General features: G+C 41.9%; 1 protein-coding gene across 3 annotated transcripts; it reads left to right on the top strand.

The window, feature by feature from the left end:
* The first annotated feature begins 782 nt into the window (after positions 1 to 782).
* On the top strand, positions 783 to 19,080 carry LOC139473652 (CTP synthase 1-like). 3 transcript variants are annotated; one of them, XM_071256334.1, is made up of 16 exons: positions 783 to 878; positions 1,125 to 1,169; positions 2,485 to 2,681; positions 4,048 to 4,218; positions 5,395 to 5,495; positions 6,077 to 6,193; positions 7,163 to 7,246; positions 7,589 to 7,669; positions 10,247 to 10,534; positions 11,430 to 11,518; positions 12,626 to 12,720; positions 13,127 to 13,233; positions 15,810 to 15,906; positions 16,681 to 16,736; positions 17,940 to 18,036; positions 18,830 to 19,080. In XM_071256334.1, the coding sequence occupies exons 3-16, from the start codon at positions 2,516 to 2,518 to the stop codon at positions 19,072 to 19,074; spliced, it is 1,794 nt and encodes a 597-aa protein (XP_071112435.1). In that variant the 5' UTR covers positions 783 to 878; positions 1,125 to 1,169; positions 2,485 to 2,515; the 3' UTR covers positions 19,075 to 19,080. The 3 variants fall into 3 exon arrangements, with proteins under 3 accessions (XP_071112435.1, XP_071112433.1, XP_071112434.1); XM_071256332.1 differs by lacking the exon at positions 1,125 to 1,169; XM_071256333.1 differs by lacking the exon at positions 783 to 878 and having other exon boundaries at positions 1,055 to 1,169.
* The last annotated feature ends 3,094 nt before the right edge of the window (positions 19,081 to 22,174 follow it).

Below are 22,174 nucleotides of genomic sequence, written 5' to 3' on the forward strand. Positions count from 1 at the left end.
TGAAGTTATTTGATTCACAATACATTAGGCTACGCTTTAAATATTGTCTTTTGCGAGAATGAAGGTATTAAATTAGTGCTGGGTCAGTCAACACATGCGGCGTTAAACAACAAGCAAACAGTCAAAAAATATTATGTAAGCAACATGGAGTCTGAACATATGCAGAGGTGCGTCCCTTGGGCACACCAGAAACTTAAGTCCGTGGGTTCGAATCCCGGTTCGCAGCGATTATGTTTCTAGGTTTGTCAGCACCATACCTTTAGGTTTCACCGAAGTTGTAAACGTCTATGACCTTTGTCACTTTGGGCTTTCCTTCCACATTAATGGTGTTACTTAAATACTGTTCAAAACTGCGTTAAACCAGACTCACTCACTGACAAGCTGCAGACGAAGCATTTGATTAACGAACCAGTGCATACCGGTATCGTATTTCCAAAAACGCGTACCACTGACACGCATACAAACACACTAGAGAACAAGTCATGCGCGAAACAGACTCCTGCATCCATCCAAAGACGTATATAGAATGTACGTCCTCGATCCATCATAAGTAATAATGTGTTGGCCATAAAATTTGAATTGGCAGACAAACCTGCTTTGTAATAACTTACTAGGGTGTCAATTTGCATGAGGAATCATCTGTTTAAACTGTAATTGTCTACGACGCTGTCTGTTAATATCTGAATCGACGTTAGTAGCCTGATCCAGTGGCTAAAACTGGCCCGCATTCACAACTCGTCTGTTGACTCACATGACCGGTCACATGATCCGTGTGTTTGTAGATGGCGCTGGTGTTCTCTGGTGGTGGCACTAGGCAATGCTGGGTTAGAAGCAACAGTCGCATCTACGCAATATAATAATCGATCGTGATAATACTGGTTCGTTGATTTGATTATTTTATAACAGAATTTTTGTTTTGCGTTAAAGAAATTGAGTTTGAGTCTCCACATTTTATGAAAATTAATTTTTTTACGTGCGAAAACTTAAATCTGGCGCCATTTTGCGTGTCCTAAAGAATACATGTATGACATATTGAAATAAAGATCAAACGAGGTGCGAACCCACGTGGTCAGACAAGTAACAGTTATCGTAGTAAAACGCTGTGTGATTGTCATTATTTTTAGGATTTCCTCGAGAAGTATTCTCACGAACCAGCTTCACAAATAAGGGTAAATAATCTAGACGAACAAATATGTTTTTGTAGTGTCACTATGTGAAGGTAGGGCACCATATTCTGTGGATTTTGGTAAATCTTTTCAAGAATCAGTTTATTCGCCGATGATTTGATTGTGTAGTTCAAAATAACGCTTCACGATATAAAAATATCATTTCTTAGACTTGCATGAAGCTTGTACACAATTTGCCATTGTTTCTCGTATTATTAGCTTTAAATTGTAGGCCTATCAGAACCTGCTTGACGAGATATTTTTTCTGTGAACATTTAATTTGAAGGTGTATTGTACCATAGCAATCTAGTTAGGCAAGATTCTGGTCACACATTCTCTCTCCACAGCAGGCACCCAATAGGCTAGTAGAATTTGACAAAGTGAATGTTCTGGTATGTTCAATGTGCATTTTTGGTTCTCATGTGATCTATAGTTATTGCCATAGGAAACAGCTGTGACAACTTATTATCATAGGCATGATTCTCTGTCATCATTATTGATTGCTGCGAGAGGTGACGGGGTTCAGATGTTGCCTGGTCCACTAAATAAATGCCAGTGAATATGCCATTATGGTGAACATTTTCCAGTGCCAGTCAATCAAAGAGAAACCATGCACACCATTTCCATGAATTGTATTTAGTGATACCAGACACCACATTCCAATATTTGGTCTCTAGCCTAACTGGGGCAGACCCGTGAAGCTCCAGGGTAGAATAGGTCTTCAGCAACCCATGCTTGTCGTAAAAGGCGACTAACAGGATTGTGTGGTCAGGCTCACTGACTTGGTTGATGCATGCCATCGATCCCAATTGCGTGGATCGATGCTCATGATATTAATCACTGGATTGTCTGGTCCAGACTCGATTATTTACAGATCGCCATCATATAGCTGGAATATTGCTGTGTGCGGCGTAAAACAACCAACCAACCTAATTGGGGCATTGTCTCTATAAATAAGGCTAATCAGTAACTGCAAGATTGGTACACATCACTAATTTGAGTTTACAAAGTAGATTTGAATAGGATAGCCTCAAGGCACCTCTTTAGGATTAAGCTGATAAATATTATAAATATTAAAAAAATTAGTAAATATTATAAAATGTCAGTGTCCTTAGTACACAATTAAATCTAATTGTTATTTTTTATTAATGGATGTATTATTACAGTCTGCAACTAAGTTCAACAAGTTTGGTCCATCTTATAAGAATAAAGTCTATTGAAAATTATGCTAAGAGACAAGTTCAGGATTGTGGACTCAAATTGATGTGCCAAAGATTGTTTAGTTTTATTATTGAAAGATATATTTTAATTTTGACAGAATCGTCCTGGCTAAGTACTTGTGTTCAGCCATGAAGTATATTTTGGTGACCGGTGGCGTCATCAGCGGAGTGGGGAAGGGTGTGCTAGCCAGTAGCATTGGTACCATCCTCAAATCCTCCGGTGTGCGAGTCACCTCCATCAAGATCGACCCCTACATCAACATTGATGCTGGAACATTCTCACCATATGAGCATGGTAAGTCTGATATTAGTCCTTGTTTTAGCCCCTTGATGCCGAGAACCAGACAGGGTAACAACAAGTACCATCTTTTAACGTCATTTGGTATGACGAGACCAGGGATCGAGCCCCCGGACCTTCCGCTCTCAGGGCGGATGTTCTACCACTAGACCACGAAGGCGGTGGTCATGGAGAAGAAAAAGAGAAGACATACAGAACTATAATTAGAAGCATTGATAATTAGGATCATAAACTCTGGGGAGCACACTAGGCACCTATGCTTCTGGGTTCGAATCCCAGTTCTCCTTGTTTATGTTTCTTGGTTTGTCAGCACCATACCTGTGCTCGTGGGTTTCACCAAACTCGTAAACATCTGAGACCTGCATCACTTCGGGCATTGCTCACACACAAATCAGACACGCCATATTATAACTGGAATACTGTTTAATAGGGCGGGGATGATACACCAACTGTGCGATCCGATACTTATCACGATACCTTACTCACGATCCGATATGTTTCACAATACTTCATAATATACTGCTCTTATCCATCTGTGATGCGTAAGCCATCTTTTCCCATAGACAGGATGGCCAAGTACCTGGCACACTGACAATCTCATTAAAATCAGACCTCAGTTCTCGCTACTGCTAAACAAAGATCTAAGGAGATCCCATTAGGGGTCACGTCAGAACGACCTTTCGTTCGACCAATCAGAGCATCGCTTACCAGATTATGAAAGTGACAGTCGGAATGTGATTTCTAATCATGCCATCTCCAAAATTTTAATTCCGAACAATAGTTACGGGTTCAAAGACTGAATCCATATATTCTAGACCATCTATTAGCCATTCCAGAATGTTCTTTTGTTCAGGTTTCAAATTTGTAATCGAGAATTTGTCAAAATATGTTTCGAGGCGTAGTCGCCAATTTGAAATTAGCGCCGTAAAGCACAAGAGAGCTGCTTTCTGATTGGTCATTCCATTGGTCGGTCAAAGTTCGCGCAAGGTCAGCCTGACGTGACCCGTAATGGGATGTCCTCATATCTTTGTTTAGCGGTAGCGAGAACTAAGATCTGATTTTAATGAGATTGGCACACTGATGATATACAGTGAGCAGTGTGAAGTGTGGCACAACAAATGAAAATATGTATGTTTTCACCATTAACTTGCACTACTGATTAGTGTTTATTGGAAGTTATTTAAGCAAACATTTAAGGTGAGAATAAATATTTTTTACTTAGTGTGCGACTGTGATCGATACTTTTATCAAGAAGTAATAAGAATCACGATTCTCCGATGCATCAGTGTATCGTCCCACCGCTACTGTTTAAGCAGCGTATAACCAAAAGCACTCACTCACTCCTAAGCCTATGTTTTTGCAGGTGAAGTGTTCGTACTTAATGATGGTGGAGAAGTTGACCTTGACCTAGGAAACTATGAGAGATTTCTGGATGTGACATTGCATCGGGACAACAACATCACGACAGGGAAGATCTACCAGCACGTCATCAACAAGGAGAGAAGAGGCGACTATCTAGGAAAAACTGTACAAGGTGGGTGTGGCAAGCTGGCAAACATCTGTAACCCATGTGTTTGTAAATTTGATTATTTTTATTTCATTTAGAAGATACAGCCAATAATGGTACTATGTATTTGGGATACGGAGTCGGGGTTTTATCTAGACCTGCTAGAGGTCGCCTTTCGGCCCCAATTTTTTTGCAAATGTCAGAATATAGTCCCAAATGAAATTTGAAAATTTCCCAATTCATGTCAATATTGTCTTTCCGAGACAAGGGAGTAAACTAACTGTAAAAGTCCAGTTTCCACCCTTGCTAACAAGGCTGGAATTTCGTGCCTTGATCTTAGCACCACCAGTGGCTATTTTGAGTTATGTCCCTCCTACTGACCAATCAAATTCCACCTCTCATATCACTTGCATTTGTTTCAAATAAAATGGTGGCCCCCAGTGAAGACGATCTGATTGATAATCAAGATCTATATTGTAATAAAACGGGTCTTAATTCGCGAAGTGCATCAAATCTTTTGAGCACCTTGCTTAAACACAGAATATCTGTTGACGCTAAGTTGTGGGTACACATGCTTTGCAAATCCTGCAATTGACCGAAATGCGCACAGCAGTTTACGAACCAGGTGTCGATTTCAGTCAGTGAGTTAGGTTTAACGCTGCTTTTAACATTATTCCAGTTGTATCACGGCATTCCAGCTTAATGTGGGAGGAAAGCACAAAGTGATGCAGGTCTCAGACGTTTATATGGAGCAGCAGAGAGACACAGTTACCACAGCTAATGATAGCTTGGTCGACCAATTCTCCTTTAGTTCGAGACTGGTAAAAATCCAGGGGGACTAGTTTTCTACCAAATTCTAGCTGTTTCATATGAACAACTATTCTGACTAGTTACCCCTTGTCTATCGGGGCAGTGGGGTAGCCTAGTGGTTAAAGCATTCACTCACCACACCAAAGACCCTGGTTCAAATCCAGACATGCGTACAATGTGTGATGCCCATTTCTGATGTCCCCCACCGCTTGAACATTGCAAAAAGCGCCATAATGCCAGACTCACTCGCTCTTTTCTACGTCTTGTATACGACCATAACCTGTTCCAGAAGGAAGTGTGTCTTTAGCAAGTTCTGAATTGTGTTTTATGTTGCCATGGTTACCCCATTCTGAAATGACGAACCAACCTCACTGACCTGTTCTGTCTCTGTAGTTGTGCCACATATCACTGATGCCATCCAGGAGTGGGTTGAAAGAGTAGCCAAGGTCCCAGTTGACGGAGACAAAAAGACGCCAGATGTTTGTATAATAGAGGTGAGTACGGTATGACAGGACAGTTACCTCCCTTGGTCTACTCATTGATCTTTCCAATGGCAATTGCTGCCCATAAGTTAGTTAGTTAGTTACAGTGAAGTAATACCCTAACCAATTCACATTCATTCATCTCCTGCAAAGGTGTCTGGAAATCAAAACTTGCTAATATGTTTCAGCTTTAATGACAATGAAACCCTGTATGGATTCCTGGTTCTGAACAACCTAAGCTGTTCCAAAGAGCAGCTATAGAAACTTACTTTTTTAGTCCAATGGTCCTAATGAAATTTTTTCTTGTCCATATGACGGGCAGTTAGGCATGGACTATAGGACTAGTGCCCATATCTGATGCTGAAGAGACGACCAATTGGAATGACCTGGTTGATTGCTTGTCATCATACCCCAACAGCGTGGGTTGTGTGGTCACAATATTAATCACTGGATTGTCTGGTCCAGGCTTAATTATTTACAGACAGCTGTCATATAGCTGGAATATTCCCGCGTGCAATGTTAAACTACAGAACAAACAGATGTGACAATGAAAATGGTTTAAATTGTCTCAATGACCCTTGGTGATATTTCAGCTTGGTGGCACCATCGGAGACATAGAAGGTATGCCATTTGTAGAAGCATTCCGACAGTTCCAGTTTCGAGTTGGGAGGGAAAACTTTTGCTGTGTCCACGTCAGCTTAGTCCCTCAGGTAAGCTGCCCTTGTGCCTGAAGTGATGTACTCGCCAACTTTATCTGTGTATCACCATGTGGGAAGTCCAGGACCAAGCATCTGTATGTGGTCCATGCTTTATCATCATGTGGGATCTGTTTGCTTGTGTGTGATACAAGGCTGGTTTACCCTATTTGACATTATAAGCGCCCAGGGCGCTCTCAAAATTAGAAAAAGGGGGCTCATATCAGAATATTATTTTGACGAAAAACAACAGAGTTGAAAGATCGTAAATGTCGTGGTTTATGCTGACAGCCTGAAATGTTTGTATACGACAGATATATTTTTCCAGAATTTAATTTCCCATAATTAAGGATGCATATATAACACACGTATCATACACGAATGAATAAGTCTTGTTCACATTGATCAATCGGAAGGGGTGCTAATTGGGATTGTTCACTAGCCAATATCTTAGCAAATATTGCAGTGGGCGCTTATTACGTCGAATACGGTATTCTGGGATGCCAGTGACCTGGTGGTATTTGTGTGTCAGAATAGGTCTCCAGCATCCCTTGCCTGATGTAAGAGCCAACTCAAAAAGGGATCCTGTGAGACTGCTGATTGCGTGTCATTCAGTCAGACGAAGCCAGTGATAATGTACTTTACAAAACGTAATCTGTGAAAACATGTTAGCATGATTCATAAGTTAAGTCTGGGTGTTCCCAACTTTGAATAGGTGCTATCAGTCTCAGTTAAAAGGAAGAAGGCAAACTTACTATATTACAACTATTATCTAGGGTTCCAATCGTAACAATACAATATTCATAAGCCTAATAATAAACCATTGTATAGTTGTATCGCTGCAAGACGTTGTGGACCAGGACCCAGCTCATTTTGAAGGTCCGGGGTTCGATCCCCGGTCGCGTCATACCAAAAGACGTTAAAACATAGGTTTCGGCTTATCTGTGGTCATATACGGTAATTCTCATGCATGTGATGTTGTAGCCGCGGACGACTGGGGAGCAGAAGACGAAGCCCACACAGGCCAGTGTGAGGGAGCTACGTGGCCTGGGACTTTCCCCGGATCTGGTGAGTTGCGTCACACCAACTGGTCCTGCACTTTATGTACTGACACTGTATTTCTTTGTGAGGCCAAGCAATTAGTTGTTGGGGAAATATTGCTTTCTGGAAATAAATGTCAAAACCAGTCTGACATTGTTTCTTTTTGTGTATTTGTTTTGGCTCATGTCAATTGGAATATTAACGTCCACAAAACAAGTTGAATTGATTCACCTCAGGAAAGTTGGTTATGATCTGCAATTCACTGTGTAGAGTTGTGTCCCTTGGGCATTCTAGAAAACACAAGTATTCTTGATACACAAGTTTTAGTTATTTCTGCAGTATTCAATGAGATCCTTTTCTTTCCAACAGATTGTTTGTAGGAGTACCAACCCCCTTGCTAACGAGTCGAGGGAGAAGGTTTCCCTGTTCTGCCATGTGGCGCCAGCACAGGTGGGTGGACATCTCGCAAAGCCCAGCCCCCATCACTGGGACACAGCAGTGCTTAGCAGGGATGTGAAATCGAAACAGTAGTCCTCGGATAAAATCATCTTCCGCGTAAAAATTAAATAAATTTTATAAAAAAAACACTCCGAAAAATATGACCGAAAACCGGACAACCATAGCGGATTGTCCTGTTTTCGATCAGAGCTTTCACCAGCATAGGTTTTCGGACATCATACGTTTTCTATCACGAATACTTGCACTATAACGTGGGGTGTGGCGTCACACAGAAATTGTAAATATTCATACTCAGATGATGGGTTGCTTTTAAGATAAAGTTGTCTTTTAGCCTGTAAGTGAATGAGATGTTTTACAGTTGTTCATGTGATTAGCGAGAAAACTATGAATGTTTCTTCAGCGTCCAAAACCCCATAACATTGGGATATATGTTGTATCAATGTCTTATGTTTGCAATGGAGTTTTGTTTTTTTCATCAAAAGGAAAGTACAAGGTAAGTTTTTTTTCAATATGCTTCAACATGCGGAAAGGGTCAGACAATGCACTCTTGTGACAGTTGTCCTTGTGTCTGGGGGATGGGGGTTGAAGTTTATGGCAGTATTGCTCCCAGACCTGGCGGGTAGCCAGGTGCGTGGAAGCTATACCTGATTTTTTAAAAGTACTGATTTAACTTCGAAATTTTGCTGCATCTGCCATCTTGTTTATTTGACTTATTGACTTTGGCCTTTGACTTATTACATTTCTTGGTGTGAATGTTGTCCAAACTGCATGAAATTGCTTAAAATGCAATCAAATGTTTAAAAAATTTCGGGGGGGGGGGGATGCCCCCAGACCCCCCTAGACTTTTCCTCTTTTTTCGGGAAAACCTGCTCACATCCCTGGCTTAGTATATGTTAAATGACAAGTAATACAGGTTGAAAACTGACACCACAGTTGCTACCATACGCCTAATGATCTTCAGAAATAACATCACAAAATGCTACCATACACCTTATCTATCTCACACTATGCATTTCTTCCTTCTGTTTTCGATCCTTATGACCGCCTCCATGGTCTAGAGGTAGAGCGTCCGCCTGGAGAGCAGCAGGTCCAGTGCTCGATCTCCAACCGCGTCATTCCAAAAGACGTTAAAAGATGGTACTTGTTGTTACCCTGTCTGGCGTTCGGCATAAAGGGGCTGAAACAAGGATTGGTCGGCTCCAAGTCAATATACTGTGTCTGAGTGGGGTATTTATGTTCAACTGCGACATGGTATCTCAGTGTGCTAGCACTATAAATCGGCATCAGTCCGGCCTAGTACAAGCAGCCATGCATGCACGTGGCTATATATCTTGGATGCGACGTTAAACCCAATTTCACCTCACCTCACCTCACCTCACCTCACCTCACCTCACCTCACCTCACCTCACCTCACCTTCGATCCTTATGTGGAAATATGCTTGAAAAAAAAATCCAGCTTCTAAAAACATTTTGCCCAAACACATCCCAGCATCACCATGGTCACCACCCAAACAAATGGGTCACTGACTGTAATCCTGTGCGATGTGACCTTTTGATGTGAAACGATACATCAGTACATCATGAGTTTTCATGTGACAATACGATACTTAATACGTTTTTTGTATCGATACAAGACGACACACTTGCTGAAATAATACTTACTACTCTTTTAATGACCCTAGTGTTTTTGTAAGTCAGATGCAGCAAAATGTTGTTGTGATTAGCATTTCAAGTTCACTACTAGAAATAGCCACTACAAACATGTGTCTACAGCTAGCTTTTTCTTTTGAACCTGCCCTGAAATATTGTCAAGAAGTTTCCATGCGATTGCCGTAAATATATGTGTATCACAATATGTATCGTATCGTGACCTTGCTTTATCGTTTCACCCCTCGTAACCTTACACAGCATGATTATCTGACTGACCCTGCAAGCTGATTTTCATTCTCAGCTCCCTTGGGAGTATACGAACCAAGCTGCATTTAAGGCATTAGAAGGTTAAATCACATCTCATCCTACCAGGTACCCATTCACTGCTGGGTGAAGTCATATTTCGAACGAATTCATTTGCCTAAGAGACACCACATGAAACATGTGCTTCATTGTGTGAAGGACCGAAGCCCCAGAAACTCTCATAAGTCAAGCTCAACGCTGTCCTCCATGAACTCAGTGACCAATGGTACTTCTCTTCACCTATTCGGTGATCTTCACACAGGATCATGTGCCACCACTATATGCTCTTATACAGTCTGGGGGCACGGGTGGCCTAGTTGTCTAAGCCGCCGCAATTCGCTGTGTAGAGTTCCGTCCCTTGGACACGCCAGAAACCTATGATTGTGGGTTCGAATCCCGGTTCGCCCTGATTATGTTTCTAGGTTTGTGAGCACCATACTCGTGCTCGTGGGTTTCACCGAAGTGGTAAACGTCTGAGACCTGCATCACTTGGGGCTTTCCTCCCACATTAAGCTGACACGCCGTGATATAAGTGGAATAATGTTAAAAGCGGCGTTAAACCCAACTCACTCACTCACTCTTATACATGTTATACAGTCTTGTTGCATGTTGCAGGTGATCTGTATACACGATGTGTCGTCCATCTACCGTGTTCCCTTACTGCTGGAGCAGCAGGGTGTCCCTGACTTCTTCATCAACCGGCTCCATCTCCAGGCCCCCAGAGTGCAGTCCCAGCGCCTGCTGTTGTGCTGGAAGGAGCTAGCGGACAGATACGACCGGCTGCTGAAGGAGGTCACAATAGTGTTGGTGGGGAAGTACACGAAGTTGGAGGATTCCTACGCGTCTGTTGTCAAGGCTCTCAAACATGCTGCTCTAGCTGCTAGTCACCGACTGGATCTCAAGGTTCGTAAGCCTGGTAATGTTCCAGGGGTCAAACTGCGATGTACTAGTGTGAAGCCCCGTTAAGATTCCGGACTAGAATGGGTCTTCAGCAACCCATGCTTGCCTTTAAAGGTGACTATGCTTGTCGTAAGAGGCGACTAACGGGATCGGGTGGTCAGGCTCGCTGACATGGTTGATACATGTCATCGTATCCCAATTGCGTTGGTCAATGCTCATGATGTCAATCACTGGATTTTCTGGTCCAGACCTGATTATTTACAGACCGCCATCATATAGCTGGACGATTGTTGAGTGCGGCGTTAAACAACAAACAAACAAATACTAGTGTGAAATTGACACGATTAGAATCATAAGGAACTGGTTTAAAGATGTTTTCCATGCCATTTTCATTATTGCCTTTACTTTAGCACAAGCATTTCTGTCTTGTGCTGTGACGGTTGGGTAGCCAAAGTGTTTGCTCGTCACTCTGAAGTCCAATGGGTACAATGTGTGAAGCCCATTTCTGGTGTCCCCCGCTGTGATATTGCTGGAATATTGCTAAAACTTAAAAAAGAAGTGTAAAAGCACTCTGCCCTCTGCGACATCTCTGGGGTACAAGACGTGTGACTTGATGGGGAAAGTTTATGCATCCATGATGCATGTGAGTTTGAACTAGATGCATGTTGATCGTAATGTGGTAAACATAGGCAAAGTGTCGTATCTAATTTTGTCAACAAAATTATTATTTTTGAAAGGATTTACTGTTATACAGTATGTGATGGTAAAAATTTCTTTACATATTTTACAGTTTCATATTTATGTGCAAGCTTTTAGGATCTTGTCTTGTTATGAACTTAGTGATTTGTATTTACAATACACTTAGTTTATCAAAAGTGTTTTTTCTGGTGATGTGCAGTATATAGAGGCTGCTCATCTGGAACCAGCCATGCAGCATGACGATGCACAGTGTTACCACCAGGCCTGGAGGGAGCTGGTCGGGGCCAAGTGAGGAACTCAGGTTTTATATTTAAAATGAGGGCCGTGGTTAGCTTAATCACCTGGGCCCTGTTCCACAAAGCGATCTTAATCCTACAACTGTCGTAAGCCTATGTTAAAGTATGGGAGTTACGATCATCTTAATGCTGTGTCGTAAGCCTATGTTAAAGTATGGGAGTTACCATCATCTTAATGCTGCGTTGTAAGCCTATGTTAAAGTATGGGAGTTACGATCATCTTAATGCTGCATCTGTCGTAAGCCTATGTTAAAGTATGGGAGTTACGATCATCTTAATGCTACAACTGCCTAAAGCCTATGTTAATGTATGGGAGTTGCAAACATCTTGGCGCTAAGATAGCTTTGTGGCTCTACTTGCCATTCAGAAGAGCCAGGGGGGCGGTCTGGTAGCCTAGTGGTTAAAGCGTTCGCTCGTCACGCCAGGTTTGATTCCTGACAAGGGTCCAAATTTGTGAAGCCCATTTCTGGTGTCCCCTGCCGTGATATTGCTGGAATATTGCTGGAATATTGCTAAAAGCGTCGTAAAACCATACTCATTCACTTGGAAAAGCCAGGTTCAATTTCTCACAATTATAGTATGAATGGTTGTAGGATTTATCAGATGTACAATGTAGGCCAATTAAGAATTATTGAAAATGTATCGTTTTGTTTTGCAAGATCTGTATGAAGCTCACATCGATAACTACTCTTTAAATTGATGAGTGATTCCAAAGGTGATTAATGATCTGTCTTAGAATAGGTTCCAAAACCTTAGGATGATGTGATGTCTTCTTCACTATGACTGTGAAAAGAGGCCTTTTGGAATGGGTACAGGGATGTGTCTAGACCTGCTCAGACACCAATATTCGGTCCCAAGTTGGAAGCAAATTCAGAAAAAGTCATGTTCTTATCATGTTCTAACAGTTATTAAAGAAAACATTTCAGGTTTCTATCAATAATTTTTACTTCATGTTTGATCGATACTTGTATTGAGAAGTACATAATCGCGATCCACGGGTACAGAGTGTATCGTCCTGCTACCAGTTTGTACCCCATAGTGTCCTTCTGAGATTCCCCTCGAACTAGGTAAATCCCTGCATGGATTCTGTTTTTTTTAGTGGCATCATCGTCCCTGGAGGCTTCGGTAGTCGCGGCACCGAGGGGATGATCATGGCTGCCAACTGGGCCAGAAAGAAGAAGATCCCTTACCTGGGTATGAGTTGCTGATGTCAGCCATGTGTTGGTTGGTTGCACACAGCTATATTCAAGCTTTATGATGGCGGTCTGTAAATAATTGAGTCTGGACCAGACAATCAATAGATTGACATGATGAGCATTGATCTACACAATTGGGAAACGATGACATCCATCAACCAAGTCAGCGAGCCTGACATCTATTCTAACCCGGATCTTCTCGGGTCACTGATAAATATGTATCAAAACTCAGAGGTCTCAGTCTATGGTACCTCTTGATATGGTAACAAGGAGTGTTCTGGTATTTCACTTAATTGGGATGGAAGAAGAATCTATAAAGAAACCAAACATTTTCTGCAATAATCGAAATATATTTTGCTGTGAGGTGTGGTTGCTGGTTGTGCATTATCCCCATGTTTCTACAGGGGTGTGTCTGGGGCTGCAGTGTGCTGTCATAGAGTTCTCCAGGAATGTCATAGGCTGGAAGGATGCTGACTCCACAGAGTTCAATGCAAAAACATCCAATCCTGTGGTAAGTATGGCCACCCAGGGTGGACTTTGTTCTTTATATTTGTCCTTTGCTAGTCATGCTTGCTGTAATATATGGCGGCACAGGTGGCACAGTCGTCCAAGGTGCCGCAATTTTCTGTGCAGAGTTGCCTCCCTTGGGCATGCCAGAAACCTATGATTGTGGGTTCGAATCCCGGTTTGCCCCGATTATGTTTCTAGGTTTATCAGCACCATATCCGTATGGGTTTCAAAGTGGTAACGTCTGAGACCTACATTACTTCGGGCTTTCTTCCCACATTAAGTTGACACGCTGCAATATAACTGTAATACCTACATTTTAAAAACAATTGTTTTCATTATTTTTTGTATGCTATATCTACCTTGCACAATGTACACAAATGTAGACTATTAAGACTTAAATTCTGTTCTAGTATTTTTCTAATTGATGCTGTTACTCAAGTTTTATATGAAATTATTTTCAAGTTTTCAAGAAATTTTCAGCCTTTTTTATAGTGTTTATGCCCTTTGAAATATAAGACTTCACGCAATATTGCTGCAAATTAAGTATCGCAGTACATATCATATCATGAACAAAGTGTCCCGATATGTATAGTATGCTGAAGAAAGCATCGCGATATGTATTGTATCGGAGGTGGTCATATGGTGAAGAAAGCATCGCGATATGTATTGTATTGGAGGTGGTCGTATGGTGAAGAAAGCATCGCGATATGTATTGTATCAGAGGTGGTCGTATGGTGAGGAAAGCATCGCAATTTGTATTGTATAGGAGGTGGTCGTATGGTGAAGAAAGCATTGCGATATGTATTGTATAGGAGGTGGTGGTATGGTGAGGAAAGCATCGCGATATGTATTTTATCAGAGGTGGTCGTATGGTGAGGAAAGCATCGCGATATGTATTGTATCAGAGGTGGTCATATGGTGAAGAAAGCATCGCGATATGTATTGTATCAGAGGTGGTCGTATGGTGAGGAAAGCATCGCGATATGTATTGTATCAGAGGTGGTCATATGGTGAAGAAAGCATCGCGATATGTATTGTATAGGAGGTGGTCGTATGGTGAAGAAAGCATCGCGATATGTATTGTATCAGAGGTGGTCATATGGTGAAGAAAGCATCGCGATATGTATTGTATCAGAGGTGGTCGTATGGTGAGGAAAGCATCGCGATATGTATTGTATCAGAGGTGGTCATATGGTGAAGAAAGCATCGCGATATGTATTGTATAGGAGGTGGTCGTATGGTGAGGAAAGCATCGCGATATGTATTGTATCAGAGGTGGTCATATGGTGAAGAAAGCATCGCGATATGTATTGTATAGGAGGTGGTCGTATGGTGAAGAAAGCATCGCGATATGTATTGTATCAGAGGTGGTCATATGGTGAAGAAAGCATCGCGATATGTATTGTATCAGAGGTGGTCATATGGTGAAGAAAGCATCGCGATATGTATTGTATCAGAGGTGGTCGTATGGTGAAGAAAGCATCGCGATATGTATTGTATCGGAGGTGGTCGTATGGTGAAGAAAGCATCGCGATATGTATTGTATCGGAGGTGGTCGTATGGTGAAGAGAGCATCGCGATATGTATTGTATCGGAGGTGGTCGTATGGTGAAGAAAGCATCGCGATATGTATTGTATCGGAGGTGGTCGTATGGTGAAGAAAGCATCGCGATATGTATTGTATAGGAGGTGGTCGTATGGTGAAGAAAGCATCGCGATATGTATTGTATCGGAGGTGGTCGTATGGTGGAGAAAGCATCGCGATATGTATTGTATCGGAGGTGGTCGTATGGTGAAGAGAGCATCGCGATATGTATTGTATCGGAGGTGGTCGTATGGTGAAGAAAGCATCGCGATATGTATTGTATCGGAGGTTGTCGTATGGTGAAGAAAGCATCGCGATATGTATTGTATCGGAGGTGGTCGTATGGTGAAGAAAGCATCGCGATATGTATTGTATCGGAGGTGGTCGTATGGTGAAGAAAGCATCGCGATATGTATTGTATCGGAGGTGGTCGTATGGTGGAGAAAGCATCGCGATATGTATTGTATCGGAGGTGGTCGTATGGTGAAGAGAGCATCGCGATATGTATTGTATCGGAGGTGGTCGTATGGTGAAGAAAGCATCGCGATATGTATTGTATCGGAGGTTGTCGTATGGTGAAGAAAGCATCGCGATATGTATTGTATCGGAGGTGGTCGTATGGTGAAGAAAGCATCGCGATATGTATTGTATCGGAGGTGGTCGTATGGTGAAGAAAGCATCGCGATATGTATTGTATCGGAGGTGGTCATATGGTGAAGAAAGCATCGCGATATGTGTTGTATCGGAGGTGGTCGTATGGTGAAGAAAGCATCGCGATATGTATTGTATCGGAGGTGGTCATATGGTGAAGAAAGCATCGCGATATGTATTGTATAGGAGGTGGTCGTATGGTGAAGAAAGCATCGCGATATGTATTGTATCGGAGGTGGTCATATGGTGAAGAAAGCATCGCGATGTGTATTGTATAGGAGGTGGCATGCCTACTCAGCACTGTATCTCTGGTTATGGAGACCTGTTTAATGACATTGCAGGTGATCGAGATGCCGGAGCACAACCCGGGCCAGATGGGAGGGACCATGAGACTTGGACAAAGGAAGACTATCTTCAGGTCGCAGGACTGTTTACTTAGTAAGTTGGGCTTTTCCCTGCTGCAACCATTGATGCATCATACTCAGTTGCCGATGTGACCAAATGATCCCCATGCACAGGGATTTAGCTAGTCCTGCTCAGAGGCTGATATTTAGCCCAAATGAAATAAAATTGTCCTAATTCATGCAAAAATAGTGTCGTGACTTGGTTGAAGGGACTTGTATTCCACTGATAGTAAGACAATTAAGGAGGAATAGGCTTCATTTTATATAATTTCATTGAATACCTTTTTTCACAATTTTGCTGCCAAAGGCACTTATTTGAAATCCTAGATAAATCCCTGCATGTTAGTCCTCAGACCTTGAGTTGTCTCCCTTGAGAGAGAGAGAAAGATTTTAGCGAAAAAGATAAATTGTCCAGGTAAATGCTTGAAGCTTCAGATTGTTGAAAAGTTGATATGCTGTGATCTAATTGAGATACTCTTCAAAGTGACGTTGAAATAATGTTAATAATGTACATAGAATAAGTCTTCAGCAACCCTCGCTTGCCTTAAGAGGCGACATGCTCGACGAAAGAGGCTACTAACGGGATCGGGTGGTCTGGCTTACTGACATGGTTGATGCATGTCATCATATCCAAATTGTGTAGATCGATGTTCATAATCTCAATCACTGGATTGTCTGGTCCAGATTCAATTTTTCACAGACCGCTGTTACATAGCTTGAATAATGCTGAGTACGGCGTTCAACAAATGATAATGTACATAGTCTTTGCAACTTTGCATCAGTTCTTTTATGAACTTGCTAATTTCAGGGAAGTTATATCATAACAAGGACAGTGTTGATGAGAGACATCGCCATAGATACGAGGTGAGTCCATGTCTTCCTGGACAATATTACAATATATTACTACACTACACTATGGGACTAATTTTCGTAAAGGCGACTAACGGGATGTGGTACTCAGGCTCGCTGACTTGGTTAATGCATGTCGTCAAATCTGAATTGCATGGATTGATGCCCATGTCAATCACTGGTCCTGACTTGTTTATTTTTCAGCCCGCCATCAGACAGCTGGAATATTGCTGTGTGTGGCGTTAAACAACAAACAAACAAAACTCATTGGCTGTAGGCCAGTAAGGTTGCCTTGATACAACACAAGTCAATTCGTCCTCTCTATTGACATCGTGACCTTCCCAGTCTGTCCAGTATCCTGGATGCAATGCCTAGATCTCCATAACATGTCAACATGGAGGTCACTGCAACTGAGAATGAGTCGAATGAGATCTGCTAACAGTTGTAAGACGTTTATGTCTCAGCCCTCGAAGTGGTGACCATTTTGGTGCAACTTAAATCTATGATTGGTGACCTAAATTTATCTACTGCTTGCCACTTGGCTACCTAAAAGTCAACATAACTGGTGACAATATCTGTTTAAGATATCTGTTGGCTCCTATAAACTTAGGTTTGGCTCCTAAAATATTCAGATTAGGAGCTGTTTGGCTGCCTAACGAAAAAAACGAACTTAGAGTCTGCTAATCCAAATTGTTCTTGTGACTTGAGCTGTGTCACGCCCTAAACTAAGGTCTCTTTGCTGGTCCTTTTTGTCTCCTGGAATATGACATTATGTTCACTTGAGTTTCATCCTGCTGGTGTGAGTTTCACTCTATAATGAAAACCATCCTGTGTTGTAGAGGACCACCTAAGTGGTCTAGTGGTAGAGCGGATAGGTCCGGGGTTAAGGGGCTAAAACAAGGACTGGTCGGATCGGAGTCAGTATACTTTGTCTGAGTGGGGTATTCACGTTAAACTGAGGCATGGTATCTCAGTGAGCTAGCACTATAAATCGGCATCAGTCTGGACTAGTACAAGCAGGGAGACACACATGCTTGCACGTTGCAAGATAAATGCCACTTGATATGGTAACAGGGAGTGTTCTAGTATTATGCACGCACACGCACGCACACACACACAAACACACCCACACACACACACACACCCACACACAGAGAGAGAGATTCAACCCCGAGAGAGAGAGAGATTAAACCCCATTTCACCTCACCTGTGTTGTAGGTAAACCCCAAAGTGGTAGAGGAACTAGAGAAAAATGGAATGAAGTTTGTGGGACGCAGCGAGGATGGAGAACGCATGGAGATCATGGAACTACAAGGTGAGTGGTAGTTCACAGCTAGCAGTTGGAATTCTCAGCGCTGTTAGTGTCTTTGGTGAAACATTATCTGTGGTTTGACAAGGGAGCTAACCCTGCTAACTTAATCAAAAGTGCAAGGTGGGCCCACATTTGAAACTGAAGCATTTGTTCACTCATGTGCAAAGGAATACAACTGTATTTTTGTACGTGCATTCAACCAGTGGGTATTGAGTAAGTGAATAGGACTTCATTCACACATCAGCAGTATTGCAGGTACTTTGACATGTTAACTTTCTTCAACTGCAACCACTGCTTTTTAAGTGTTGTCAGTATTGCAGCCATTTTGAAATTGCATCTTTTCATTTGATGAAGAAACAAAGTTGTTAAGGCACTAGCATCAACTTTCTTATGTGGTGAACATTGAAGTAGCTTCAGTAGTAAAGATTTACATTTCAGATGATCCCTGCTTTGTTAATGTAAACCATGATTATCCAGGTTAGAATTGGTCTTCAGCAACCCATACTTGTCATAAGAGGTGACTAACAGGATTTGACGTTGTGGCATTAAACAACAAACAAATAATAATGTATATAGTCTTATCTGTTTTGGGGTAAATCAATTCATTTATTAATTTGCTGATTTCAGGGAAGTTGTATCATAACACTGGATTGTCTTTTCCAGATGTGATAATTTATGGACCACCGTCTTATAGCTGGAATATTGCTGAGTGCCGCTTTAAACAATAAATAAACAAACAAAACTTTGTATGTTTTCATCATTCTCATGGCTTCAGTAGTGAAGTTTTACTTTTCAGATCATCCCTACTTTGTTGGTGTGCAGTATCACCCCGAGTACATCTCCCGACCGATGAAGCCTTCTCCGCCCTACCTTGGGCTCCTCCTGGCTAGCTGCGGACGCCTGCAGTCATTCGCTAATCGTGGCTTCCGACTCTCCCCTAAAATGTCCTACTGTGAAGACGAAGATGAACTGTCCGATGAAGAACTCACCAATATCACATCTCAGATGAACATTGACACCTCAAACTCGAGCTCATCCTAGGAGTTGTTCGGTGCATCTTGACACACTGGGGCAACTGATACAGTTTCATGCATCTTGACACACTGGGGCAACTGATACAGTTTCATGCATCTTGACACACTGGGGCAACTGATACAGTTTCATGCATCTTGACCCGCTGGGGCAACTGATACAGTTTCATGCATCTTGACCCGCTGGGGCAACTGATACAGTTTCATGCATCTTGACACGCTGGAGCAAAGTGGGAAACTCAGGACTATAGGTTGCTGTGAGTCTGGATGTAAAATCACTGTCACGATGACTGTGTCCTACAGGTGAAATACAGGTTTCTGTGAATCTCTATGTAAGCCAAGGAAGTTCACTGACTGTAATGGTCCAGTTTCAACCCTTGTCAGACTTGGCTGGAATCTCATGGCTCTGTCGTAGCGCCACCAGTGGTTATTACAAGTTATGTCCCTCCAATTGACCAATCAGATTCCAACTCTCACATTACATGCATTTCCTTCATACAGAATGATGGAGCCCAGTCATGATCGATAATCAGGATCTATGTTGTCATTAAATGGGTCTTACCTCACGAGGTGCATCAAATCCTTGAGCACCTTGATTAAAACATGAAAAGATTTGGAAAATATCTGTCAACATCCACTTGAAGGTACACATGCTTTGCAGATTCCTGCAATCGACCAAAATGTTGTTAACAAACGGATATTGATTTCGTTTAGTGATTTTTGGATTGGTCTATGTATAGACTTGTTATTCCAGCCGAAGTCTAAATAAAAAATTCCAGCCTAGTTTGGCAATGGTGGAAACTGGACTTACATAGTCAGTTGACTCCTTGACACAGGAAGATGGATGTAAGAGTGTTACGATGACTGTTGTACAGGTGAAATTGCAGGTCAAATAGCTTCTCTTCTTTTCTTGAAATATTGCTTAGTTTTAATAAGTGTACCCATTGTGGAATACAGTGGGGGAAGCTTAAATAGTGATACCGTTATTAGTTTTAACAATGCCCCTCCCTCATGAGGGTTTGGTTTATTTTAAGTCAGTTCCACTACTTTCAATACTTGTAGTGAGGATTAGTGATTGTGAGGGCTGAGACATCTGCCAATGTAATTATGTTCTCATATAGTGTTGTTCTACCGCTGTTCGCCTGCTGAACACATACAACTAATTTGAGAAGAGACCTGTTTGATCATGTATGGAATGGATTTAAGATTTTGTTTCTTCCAAATCCTTTTTGCTTCCTGAGATTTGTTTTACATCTGTACTGTAGATGTTGTGACCGTCAGTGTTTTGATTTACAAATGGAGGAAAGATGGCTCCACGTATAATATTGCATATGCCTGTTCAAAAATAGATTTTATTATCCCCCGCCACGAAGTGGAAGGGGGATATAGGAATGGGTGCCGTCCGTCCGTCCGTCCGTCCGTCACATTTCGTTTCCGGAGCAGATCTTGAAAACCGTACCATATTTCTTCACCATACTTAGCACATAGATGGATCTAGTGGTGAACTGGTGCCTTTTGATAGTTTGGGATTTTAAAAAAAGTTATTTTTCGAGTTTCCATGGCACTGACTTTGATTTAGACTGAAAATGGCGGTAGTCCTTGTTTCCGGAGCAGATCTTGAAAAAAGTACCATATTTCTTCACAAGACTTGGCACATAGATAGATCTAGTGGTGAACTGGTGCCTTTTGATAGTTTGGGATTTAAAAAAAAGTTATTTTTTTAGTTTCCATGGCACTGACTTTGATTTAGACTGAAAATGGCGGTAGTCCTTGTTTCCGGAGCAGATCTTGAAAAAAGTACCATATTTCTTCACAAGACTTGGCGCATAGATAGGTCTAGTGGTGAACTGGTGCCTTTTGATAGTTTGGGATTTTTAAAAATGTTATTTTTCAAGTTTCCATGGCACCGACTTTGATTTAGACTGAAAATAGCAGTAGTCCTCGTTTCTGGAGCAGATCTTGAAAACCGTACCATATTTCTTCGTCATACTTGGCACATAGATAGGTCTAGTGGTGAACTGGTGCCTTTTGATAGTTTGGGATTTTTAAAAAAAGTTATTTTTCGAGTTTCCATGGCAACTACTTTGATTTGAAAATGGAGGTAGTCCTCGTTTCCGGAGCAGATCTTGAAAAACTTACTATATTTCTTTACAAAAAGGCCCAGTGAACATAGTTCACAGGAGCTAATGCATTGCACACACCTGACATGTCATATTAGAGGGGGATGTGAGTATTTCATGCTTGTTTCTAATATCCTGAGATGAGCCTGCAAGGTGGGGGTGGGGGGTGGGCCACGGGTGGCCCAGTCGTCTAAAGCGGCGCAATTTGCTGTGCAGAGTTGCGTCCCTTGGACACGCCAGAAACCTATGATTGTGTGTTCGAATCCCGGTTCGCCCCGATTATGTTTCTAGGTTTGTCAGCACCATACCCGTGCTCATGGGTTTCACCGAAGTGGTAAACGTCCAAGACCTGCATCACTTCGGGCTTTCCTCCCACATTAAGCTCACATGCCGCAATATAACTGGAATGCTGTTAAAAGCGGCGTTAAACCCAACTCACTCACTCACTTACAGTATAGGGTCATTGTGGGCATAATGGATGCATCTCAGGGATGATGCGACTGCCTTTACATCTATTGTTGAATTATTTGTTTTTCAATAAGTAATCAGGATAATGAAGGTGCTCAATCTAAATAAGAAAAGGTTGCAGGTAAATACATACACTGAGAAAGTTCAGGGAATTTTAAATCTTAAGAAATGTAATATCCTGACCTACCCCATTTTTGAACAGTTAAGATGGCATTGCTAATATTTCCAGGGAAATACTACATACCAGTAGGTGATGTTTGCAACAATAGAATTCAGCTCCATACCGAAAGAAAAACAATTCTCAATAAGAGGCGTGACCTCATTTGCATGGTCTGTAAACTTCCACTGCACTTAAGTGATGTCCACTAGTTTCGAACACCTAGTTGGTTTGGTACTTTGGTGGGGTTTCCATGAATGAACAGACGTGTTTTGGCACACCGTTCTGAACATATTTCTTGCAAGTTGGCATTAAAACTCAAACAGTACTTGAAAGTATGAAACCCTAGTCACAATATATGAATA

Source organism: Haliotis cracherodii, unplaced genomic scaffold (genome assembly GCF_022045235.1).
Source record: "Haliotis cracherodii isolate W230 unplaced genomic scaffold, xgHalCrac1.p SCAF_3, whole genome shotgun sequence".
Lineage (NCBI taxonomy): Eukaryota > Metazoa > Mollusca > Gastropoda > Lepetellida > Haliotidae > Haliotis > Haliotis cracherodii.

What these genes read in the sequence shown, in the direction of transcription:
- LOC139473652 (XM_071256334.1), top strand. Translation starts at nt 2,516, where the DNA reads ATGAAGTATATTTTGGTGACCGGTGGCGTCATCAGCGGAGTGGGGAAG. An exon ending in AGGGAGCTGGTCGGGGCCAA is followed by an intron (nt 11,519 to 12,625) that starts GTGAGGAACTCA and finishes TGTTTTTTTTAG; the next exon opens with TGGCATCATCGTCCCTGGAG. An exon ending in GTCGCAGGACTGTTTACTTA is followed by an intron (nt 15,907 to 16,680) that starts GTAAGTTGGGCT and finishes TGCTAATTTCAG; the next exon opens with GGAAGTTATATCATAACAAG.